Consider the following 10,168-nt stretch of genomic DNA (forward strand, 5'->3'; position numbering starts at 1 on the left):
TCCTCCACAGAACCCAGTTGGTGTCCAGCAGCTCCCAGCGGTCAATTACGGCATGACACACCAACCCAGCTACATCCCGATGCAGGCCAAGGTTGCAGCGCCCCCAGCCCCCGGTCCCGGACTCTATCCCTCCGGGCCATACCAGCACATCCCTCCAGTCAGCTCCCATCAATCTGGCCCGCCGCCGCCCTCGTCCTATCCAGCCCCGCCCAACCAACCTCATCTCCCCCGACCCCCTCCGGGCGGCCCCGCGTCCCGCACCCCTCCCCAGTCTGCCGGCCCCAGTCCTGGTCCCCGGCCGCCCCCCGCGCGGGCCACTCCTCCTCCTCCTCCGCCCGCTGCGTCTTTGAGCGGCTACTACCCGAACGCCCAACGTCAGCAGCAGGTTCCAGGGTGGCAGTACAACTCGGCTCCTCCGCCCGCGGGGCCCCCCGCGGCCATGAACGCGCCGCCCCGGGGCTCGGCGACCAACCACGTGAGCCCACATGCGCCTTACAGCTCGGCGCCTTCACCCTCCATGCCCCAGAACGCGGTCCAGCCGCCCGCCTCTCTACAAGGATACGGCCAGCCAGGTAAGAACATCAAAATGGCCTCCCACCATCAGAACAGGAAATTATCCAAATGGGAAAAACAGTTATCTGGAAGATATCATCGGGGCATTTTTGTGTCTCTATCAGTAAAAAAAAAAAAAGGACGCAAACTGCACAGTTAAAATCAGAGCAGTTGCCTTTGAGTCGTCTTCCCCGATCGTAAAGGTTGTCTAATTTAAAGAAACAATCTCAACTTAAATGGCTTTATCCTTGTGCGCGTTTGTGGCTTTGAATCAAAGTTGCTGGTGTCAGATAAAGTATCTGCAGGGTTGATATGTTGGAAGGAGGACCTTGCCCTCTACTCCCGCCTTGAACAAGTTGACACGCGCGCGCACACACGTTCGGGTCAGTCCAAATTCGTTCAAAGTTCAACGGCACACAGTGATAGAAAGCCTGCCCGCCGAGTTGCACTCATCTGTGCAAAGCACATCATTTTCATCTGATTGATATCGGCTGACTCAAGTGTTTCCATTTTTTTCGTTGTAAAAGTTCAGAGATGATGCTGCCACTTTGACACCTCGACCAACCTTTATTGTAACCATTAAAAAAAAAAAATCTTTTCCAAATGCTTTTGCGTATGACAAGAAAGAAGGCAGTCAACAATCAAATGGTTTCTCGCTCCACCAGGTGCCGCTTCTCCGCCAATGAACCAGGCGGCTTCACAGCAATACTACTCAAGCAGAGCTCCCTATGGGCCCCCACCCGTGGGCCCCCCGCCCCCCACCATGAAACCTGCGGCACCCCCGACGGCCAACGCCACCCCGCCTCCCCCAAAGGCTGACGGTACGCCATTCTTGTGCTCGGCTCCCAACTTGTTGAAACGTCTCGGAATGACAGAGCGGGAATTTCCACCATGTGAGCTTTTGTCTTTCCTTTTTTGTTATCTGTCGTTTCCCCTCCACCCACATGCCAGCTCAGTGGGGGGGCGGCAGCACTTTGCCCCTCACCGAGCCCGACGGTCAGGAGGCGGATGTTGAACCTTCAGGTGTGGCTAAATCTGTCGGTGTGACCGTGTGGACGTCTTCTATCATTTCTTCTTTCTTCCTCTTGTTTTTCCTGAAAACTGATCTGGAGTCAGTACCTTTACAACTGTACAAACCCACTTCCTGTGAAGTTGGGACATCCATCCATCCATCCATCCATCCATGAGCCAATTCGCTTCTCCTCGTTATCCTGTCAGTCTTAATCTTATCACGCCACACAGTACAGGATGATCACTCAGGATCATTTTCATCCGATAATCGGGCTTTAGCTGTCTTTTTAGGACGGAAGCAAAAATGCTTAAATTTGTTTCGATTGTCCGAAAAATGGGGGGAAAAGCCACATGAAAGTCCAAATTGGCCCTCAAATGCAGGCTGTGACAAATGCAGCCCTTCAGTTCAAACACAAGCCGAACTGTGTTCACCCATCCCAGTGGAATGCGTGCTACCATCTGGAAAATGTTCAGGGGGGATGGATTGGAATTGCCGGTCACTAGTTGTTTTGTTTTTTAATGTTGCGATCCAGTGGTGAAAGATCCTTAAAACCAGTAACCGCACCAAAAAACAGGAAGGACTAAAAACGTGAATCAAGTGAACACTTTCATGCCGGAGGCTGGAAAAGTCAAACTTTTCCCATCGGAATGCAAACGTCACGGAGATTGAAAGCTCAATCCAGTCCAGCCGGCTGATTCTTGTCGAGAAATACGAGCTTGTCAACACGGCCTCAATTTGACGCCGCATCAGGTCCATCCGCTGTCTGTTTTTGCATCATCTTGTTCCAATCTCTTCCGTGCTGGGTGACGTCGGGTCAAATTACACGAGTTCAAAAGTCATCGCTGTGCCTTTCCAAACAGGAATGCTTGCTGGCGTCGGCGCCAATCATGTGGACAGCAAACTGGGTACGTGTGTGAAAAGACGGACGGGGAATGTCTTGAATTTGTTCACATGTTGCTTATTTTACTTATTTATTTTTTTTGGGTCTCCCCCTGCCCAGCCGGGCCACCCCAGCACATCCCGCCGGGTCACCACTTGGGTCACTACCCTTCCTTGCCGCCTGGGTACCAGCAGCCCGCGGCCCCCCACGGCGCCCCCTCGACCATCTCGCACCCGGCAATTGACAGCGCCACGCAGCCTTACAGTCAAGCGCCTCGGCCGTACCAGCAGGTGAGACGGCGCGCCCGCCCGGGTGCTGATTTGCTGCACCTTTGTTTTTGTTTTTTTTGGGGTTAGGCGTGCAATGCGTGCTTTGTGTGTGCCAGGACAATATGTGTCTGTCTTGTGTGTTCTCACTGTATGTCCCAGTATTTGTCAGTGTGTGTTTCCGTTTGTGTGTATGCGTGTGTGCACACGTTCAAGCGTTTGCTTTGCACTTGGCGTAAACGCGTTCTCAAGTTGAAGATTGCCTCAGCGTGTGTTTGTGGAACAACACGCTCTGCCGCTTGTCATGCATTTGCTTTGCGTGAGTAAACTCATTTTCTCCAGTAAAAGCAGTCCAAACATTGCCTTGAATGCGCCAACGGTCGTTTCGGAAGGCCAAATAATGACTCGGCGGCATTTTACAATCAACAAGTTGACGACGGCGTTCTTCCCGGCAGCCGCCCCCCGGGCCCGGCCCGGCTCAGCTCAGCCCGTCCCTGGCAGCCATGAGTCTGCAGTCCAGCACCCCCGAGAGCCTGCGGGTGGTCAACCTGCTCCAGGAGCGCAACCTGCTGCCCCCGGGCCCGGTGCCCGCCCCCACGCCCTGCCTGCCCCAAGACCTGCAGAAGATGAACTGCAGCCCTGAGTAAGGAGGACACTTTTCTTTGTGCTCGGGGCATTCGGCCCACCTACGTGATGTCATTCGCACCCCATTTGAAAATCGCAGATCCTTCCTTTCACTTTGTCGCGTCAGATGCGGGTGTTTAAGGCGGTCCAACAGAGCCCCCTTGAGGCCAGGCTCTGGCACGGCGTCCGGCAGCCGGATGTTTTGGGCGGCGCGTGACGCATAACGCATGTGGCGCCGGTGTCTCTGTGTCCAGGGTCTTTCGCTGCACGCTGACCAGCATCCCCCAGACGCAGTCTCTGCTCAATAAAGCCAAGATGCCGCTGGGCCTCCTGCTGCACCCCTTCAAGGACCTCTCCGTAAGGCCGCCTCAACACTTGCCGGTTGCGTTGTCCTCTCGAACAGACACGCCACGTCAACCCAAATGTCGTGATCCAAATGTTTTCTTCCCGCTGGCGAAATATCCCATTTGCCATCTAATGAGCAGTGAATATCACAAAACTAGGCCTTAAATCTTGAATGTTTGAATGGTGTGTGGAATATACATACTCGGAGTGGTAAAACATGAGCAGATTATTTTGCTACTTGTTTTTTTTTTTTTTTTCCCTGATTCCCACGCGTATGACCACCGCAGCAGAACACAATCTGTTGTGGGGCCGATTGGCTTGTTTGATGCCGTTTGTCGGCAAACAGTGCGAGCTTCCGTCTTGTTGATTCTGCATCACCTCATGCGAAGAATAGTTCCGCTTAGCCGCCGAGGAAATGTTGCAAATCATTCCCCGCAAGCGATGTGACCGAGTGCGCCGTACCGCCTCCCCACCCGGGCCTCTTGTTTGTTTTCTGCTTCCGACAGCATCTCCCCGTGGTGACGTCTAGCGCCATCGTCAGGTGTCGCTCCTGCCGGACTTACATCAATCCGTTCGTGTCCTTCCTGGACCAGAGGAGGTGGAAGTGCAACCTGTGCTATCGGGTCAACGATGGTAAGAAGCCACACTATGAGAATGCCCTCCTGTCGACACTATTTGAGTCACGAAAATTAAAACAAGATGAATTTGACATTTTGAAACCTGCAAGTATGTACATGTGTTCGTGCCACTGTGATTGGAAAACAACTCAAACGATGTAAGGGTGTGGATTTGGCATCGAAGGATTTTGAGCGGGGTCAAAATCGATTTGGAGCTCGCTGTGTATGACCATGGTCGCGTGTGTGTGTGTGTGTGTGTGTGTGTGTGTGTGTGTGTGTGTGTGTGTGTGTGTGTGTGTGTCTGTGTGTGTCTGTGTGTGTCTGTGTGTGTCTGTGTCTGTGTCTGTGTCTGAAGTTCCAGAGGAGTTCATGTACAATCCAGTCAGTCGATCCTACGGAGAACCACACAAGCGACCCGAAGTGCAGAACGCCACCATCGAGTTCATTGCTCCTTCAGAATACATGGTAGCGCTCTTCTGTTGGCTTAAGTTGTGTGATGATTTTTTTTTTTCTTTCTTTCTTTGAATGATTATTTTTTTCTGCCCGATGCCCACCCTTAGCTGAGGCCGCCGCAGCCGGCCGTGTACCTCTTCGTCCTGGACGTGTCTCACAACGCGGTGGAGACGGGCTACCTGAAAGTCTTCTGTCAGTCGGTGCTTGACAACATCAACGCGTACGTGAACGGCGCCGCCAATTCTTCCGTGTCCCCTCACGGCGCCGGCCCGATACTGACTTCACGTTTTGTTCTGCGTGCGTGTGCGCCAAAGGCTCCCCGGAGACGCGCGGACAAAAGTCGGCTTCATCACATTCGACAGCACCATTCACTTCTACAACCTCCAGGAGGGACTCTCCCAACCTCAGATGCTCATCGTGTCGGACATCGAAGGTGACACCCTTCGTTGGGTACTCCTCATGGTCCCACGTTGCCTAATTGGCCTGTTTTGCGGATTCTCTTTGTCCGCTGTCCTCTCGTTATGAGCTGAAAATGCAAGATTATTATGATCATTATTTTGGGGGGGGTTTGGTTTTGTTTTTTTTGTGCTCAGGCCAAAGCCATGTCTCATAAAAGTATTGCTTTGGCGCCGTGTGGAGGCATCTTTTGCGAAGGAACTACATGAGTGCCTTGAGTCCCAACTGAATTGCAAATTAAGTTTTTGAAACAAGCAAATGGCGTTAAAGTCTGTTGAGTGTAATGCTAACGCCACCGTCAGGCTAACAAATAGCATTGATGTCCCAGTATTATAATCCTGTAAGCAAGGGATATTTGAACACAAATGGTGGAGCACCACATGTAGACAGATGAAACAATACTTGCTGGTCTATATTCTTTATCCTCGGCGGGGAAAATATGATTATTTAGGCTCCAGTTGCGTCCTGAGGAGTGACCAGCGTAGTCACAGAACAAATTAAACTCATCTCTAGACACCATGGGTACTGGAAGTGAAGGGATAAGCTAAAAAATGATTTTCTTGTCAGCTGTGACATCTCTAGGCAATTACAAAGCTTTTTTTTTGGGGGGGGAGGGGTATGCATCACTCTAGAAATATTGCTACAAATGGCGAGGAACACTGTAGTTTCGACTTCCTAACAGTATGCATTACAGTATATCTGCTTGTGTGTCCCACAGATATCTTTTTACCCACACCCGACAGCCTTTTAGTCAACCTCAACGAGAGCAAAGAGGTGAGAAATGTGCTTGCATCAGGAAACACCTTCTCGGGATGTCCTTTTAAAGTCGTCTTGTTTTTTTTTTAGTTGCTTCTCCAAAGCGTATCCTCACACATTTCATCACCCTTACATACATCCCTCAAAGCTCTTAAAAAAAAAAAACTCTGGACAAATGGTGTCGCAGCAGCCGACACGGTTGATAATCACTAAGTAAAGACCTAATGAGTCATTGTTTAATTTTGCTGAGGGTAGACAACGTGGATTGAAGCATTTGCATGAATGAAGGCCGCTACTGGTGAGCAGCCACCGCAAAATGTTGAGTTCTCATTTGACATTGTACCCATCCCAAAAAATCTTGCAGAATCTCTTCTGATACCTTGTGTGATATATTGAGCCTATACCGCTCACTCCCGGTGGTGAAATTTGTGAAAGAGAGATGTGTGTTCTCAAGCGCGGAACCTAGCGAAAGTTCGAGTTGTACCGAAACCCTGAACGGTTGGATTCGTACATTCTAAAGCTAATGTGACATCAATGCGTCTCGCAGCTGGTGCAGGATCTCCTGAAGAGCTTGCCCACGTTATTTGAGAATACCATGGAGACTCAGTCGGCGCTGGGCTCAGCGCTGCAGGCCGCCTTCAAGCTGCTGTCGCCCACCGGCGGCCGCTTGTCCATCTTCCAGACGCAGTTGCCCAATCTTGGCGTCGGGGCGCTCCAGTCCAGGGAGGACCCCAACCAAAGAGCGTCCGCCAAGGTGACAAGTTGACGTTGGCTTGGGATTGGAACTGGGATGATGACTGGATCCTCACAGATGTTATTTTTTGTTTGTTTGTTTCCTCCCGCGCCGCCACCCTCTCAGGACATCCAGCACTTATCCCCAGCGACGGACTTCTACAAGAAGCTGGCGCTGGACTGCTCGGGGCAGCAGGTGGCCGTCGACCTGTTCCTGCTCAGCTCTCAGTACTGTGACTTGGCGTCTCTCGGTGAGGCCGCATTTTTAATCATTTATTGGTTTGACCGTTATTTATCCAGGCTAACATATACACATATGTATTTTTAAATTGTGGTCTAAGTTAATGCATGTAGATCAAGTGAGACACCCAAAATCCGCCTTTTATTGAAAAGGTCTTTCAAAAGACACGTGATTTCATAGCAAAATCAGACCACTCTGGGGGGCGGGGGCGGGGGGGGGGGGCGGGGTATAATGGAGTTGACAGAAGTCCCAAATTCTGAAAAAAAAAGGGGCTGGGCGAAAACAAAGCGAAGGCGGCTCCAGGTCCAGTGAGGGGATTCCCTTTTCTCCTCCGTCTTTGGCAGGTTGCATATCGCGCTACTCCGCCGGGAGCGTCTACTACTTCCCCTCCTACCACCACCAGCACAACCCCGCCCAGGTGGAGCGCTTCCAGAAGGACCTGAAGCGATACCTGACGAGGAAGATCGGCTTTGAGGCCGTCATGAGGATACGCTGCACCAAAGGTACTGCGGAGACCCGAGCATTTGTAGACGAGACAAACAAAACCAAAAAAAGGAAGAGCGTGGTCTGCCTGGTGGATGACTTTTTCTTGGATTTTTTTCTGTAGGGCTGTCCATTCACACGTTCCACGGCAACTTCTTTGTGCGCTCCACCGACCTGCTGTCGCTGCCCAACGTCAACCCGGACGCCGGCTATGCCGTGCAGATGTCCATCGAGGAGAACCTGGACGACATGCAGGTGGTCTCCTTCCAGGCTGCGCTACTCTACACCTCAAGCAAAGGTCGGCACGAGTGTCCCTGCCTCGCTCAAGTTGATTTGAATTGACTTCTGCTCAATTCGTTGGACAATTTTCAGTGTGAGAATCCGCTTGTGCCGTTAAAGGTTATTTTCTGTTAAGGCTACGAAGGTGTCTTAACCGGTGGTGCCGGTAATGATCGAGGGCGCGATGAGTGAAGTCGGATCCTTTGTGGCACGGCGCTTGAGGAGCGCAGCGTTTCACTTTCTGCTTTTAACAGGAGAGCGGAGGATCCGCGTGCACACCCTGTGCCTCCCGGTGGTCCACTCCCTGTCGGACATCTTTGCCGGCGCCGACGTTCAAGCCATGGCCGGCCTGCTGGCGTGCATGGGTGAGGATCATGCTTCCCGTCAGGACTATCGCAATATTTTTCGAAGATATTGTGAGGGGGAGATTTCATTCGATTTTGAGATTTTTGATCAGACTGACCACACCACATACGGCAGGGATATCTGCTCTGCTTCACTTTTTGAGCCTTTACCGTAATGGGAGCGTCCTTCGGGTTGTCGGCGCGAGAGATTCGGAGCTAAAATCAGGCTCATTAAGCCACTTCATCTCAGAAACTTTTATGGGAAATTGCGTGGCGCTTTGTGTCAGTCTTATGAAACGGTTTTAGCACTGTTGCGTTTACCACGATAAACTGATACTTGTTTAAAAAAAAAAAAAAAGAATGTAAAGGAGAAACATAAGGCCTCTCGAGCAAGCCCCTCGGCGATACGTAAAGGTGTGGTCTCCTTTCAGCCGTGGACCGCTCGGTGACGGCCAGCTTGAGCGACGCCCGGGACGCCATGACCAACGCCGCCATCGACTCCCTGTCGTCGTACCGACAGTCGAGCAGGTCTGCCGCCATCGCAACACACGCTTCCACTCGAGGGTTTTGAGTTTGTTTTCGACCGGATGACGTCACTGAGCAATTTGGGGACAAAGGAGCAATTTCAAGTCAGGTTCCAATTCCCGACAAAGTGCTGAGAGACTGGGACTACAACACACTGACAAGAGTCTCGACTCAGCTGTGTTTCTAGAGCTCTTTCAAACAACATCCGCCGCTGTGTTCAAAAGTGCTGTACGTTGAGCAAAAATAATACGTACAAAAAGAAAACGACTAATAAAGAACGAAGACGCTAAGCCAGAAAGCATTCCGGACGGGCACCAGCACCAGGCTGGACGACCGCGTGGCCTCCATGTGTCAGCTCAAGTACCAGCCGCTGGCCTACGCCATGCTGACCATCCACCCCGCGTTGTACCGCGTTGACGATCTGACCGACGAGGTGAGGGCGTTACAGCAACGCGATCGCAAGCCACTCCCCGTAGATCCGGACGGGCACCAGCACCAGGCTGGACGACCGCGTGGCCTCCATGTGTCAGCTCAAGTACCAGCCGCTGGCCTACGCCATGCTGACCATCCACCCCGCGTTGTACCGCGTTGACGATCTGACCGACGAGGTGAGGGCGTTACAGCAACGCGATCGCAAGCCACTCCCCGTAGAGTGGCGCCGGATCGAGGCGATTTATTCCCCGGCGCGATGACTCTGTGCGTAAGGAGCTGCGTTGCCTTCCTGCCTCCCCAGGGCGCCTTGAACGTCAACGAGCGGACCGTCCCTCAGCCGAGGGTGCTGCAGCTGTCCGTGGAAAAGCTGAGCAGGGAGGGAGCCTTCCTCATGGATGCTGGAACGGTGCGCATTGACATCTTCACGCAAGAAAGTCACCATGAATACAACTTGAGAATATATCTTAGTAGTATTTCTCGAGCACTTGAAAACAACCTGCGCTGCACACAAATAGCCGTACGTGGAGCACAAAGAATTCATACAAAAAAGAATAAAACAATAAATGAGTAACAAAGACAGTAGAAAGCACCAAAACAGTCAAAGGCAAAGGATCAAAATGTGTTTGAAGACGAGGGGCGGCGAGGGGGCTCACTGTCCACTTTAAGAACCAAGTTGGAGACTGTTGGCTTCAGATTAGGAACCAGGATGGGATGTACGAGAGCCACTGGCACAATGGCGAGGGGGCGGGGACAAAACGAGTGTCATTTTCAACATGTTGCCATCTCCATCCAGATCATGTATCTGTGGATCGGACGCAATTGCAACCCCAACTTCCTCACTCAAGTCCTGGGTGTCCCCAGCTACGCCGCCGTGCCTGATAACCTGGTGAGATTTGTTTCTTACCTAACAGAAAAAGCAATTGTGAACTTTTAATTTTTTACACAAATACTAACAATGCTCTTCCCGTGTCAGTACTTTCTGCCAGAGCTGGACACTGCCGAGTCTCAGAGGACCAGAGCGTTTGTGGGCTGGCTGAGGGAGCAGAGGCCCTTCTTCCCCTCGCTGCACATCATCAGGTGGGCAGCTGCACTAAACCTCTTGACGCCGTGTTTTTATTTGTCTTTGTGATTTTTTTTTTTTTTTTTTTTTTCCCCTTTTTCCCCAGGGACG

The 10,168-nt window shown here is 51.8% G+C and overlaps 1 protein-coding gene across 1 annotated transcript in view; it reads left to right on the forward strand.

The window, feature by feature from the left end:
* sec24a (SEC24 homolog A, COPII coat complex component) overlaps positions 1 to 10,168 on the forward strand; it is an 18,196-nt gene that overhangs the window by 4,173 nt on the left and 3,855 nt on the right. Inside the window, exons 3-24 of the mRNA XM_019871565.1 lie at positions 18 to 572; positions 1,218 to 1,393; positions 1,428 to 1,575; positions 2,425 to 2,469; positions 2,565 to 2,734; positions 3,166 to 3,353; positions 3,589 to 3,691; positions 4,186 to 4,312; positions 4,652 to 4,761; positions 4,857 to 4,969; positions 5,064 to 5,182; positions 5,924 to 5,979; positions 6,509 to 6,715; positions 6,821 to 6,944; positions 7,279 to 7,437; positions 7,542 to 7,715; positions 7,951 to 8,061; positions 8,472 to 8,568; positions 8,842 to 8,998; positions 9,299 to 9,403; positions 9,791 to 9,883; positions 9,971 to 10,075. Of these exons, the coding sequence (XP_019727124.1) occupies positions 18 to 572; positions 1,218 to 1,393; positions 1,428 to 1,575; positions 2,425 to 2,469; positions 2,565 to 2,734; positions 3,166 to 3,353; positions 3,589 to 3,691; positions 4,186 to 4,312; positions 4,652 to 4,761; positions 4,857 to 4,969; positions 5,064 to 5,182; positions 5,924 to 5,979; positions 6,509 to 6,715; positions 6,821 to 6,944; positions 7,279 to 7,437; positions 7,542 to 7,715; positions 7,951 to 8,061; positions 8,472 to 8,568; positions 8,842 to 8,998; positions 9,299 to 9,403; positions 9,791 to 9,883; positions 9,971 to 10,075 (3,242 nt within the window). The remainder of the gene's footprint in view (positions 1 to 17; positions 573 to 1,217; positions 1,394 to 1,427; positions 1,576 to 2,424; positions 2,470 to 2,564; positions 2,735 to 3,165; positions 3,354 to 3,588; positions 3,692 to 4,185; positions 4,313 to 4,651; positions 4,762 to 4,856; positions 4,970 to 5,063; positions 5,183 to 5,923; positions 5,980 to 6,508; positions 6,716 to 6,820; positions 6,945 to 7,278; positions 7,438 to 7,541; positions 7,716 to 7,950; positions 8,062 to 8,471; positions 8,569 to 8,841; positions 8,999 to 9,298; positions 9,404 to 9,790; positions 9,884 to 9,970; positions 10,076 to 10,168) is intronic.

Source organism: Hippocampus comes, unplaced genomic scaffold (genome assembly GCF_001891065.2).
Source record: "Hippocampus comes isolate QL1 unplaced genomic scaffold, H_comes_QL1_v1.1 scaffold33, whole genome shotgun sequence".
Classification (NCBI taxonomy): domain Eukaryota; kingdom Metazoa; phylum Chordata; class Actinopteri; order Syngnathiformes; family Syngnathidae; genus Hippocampus; species Hippocampus comes.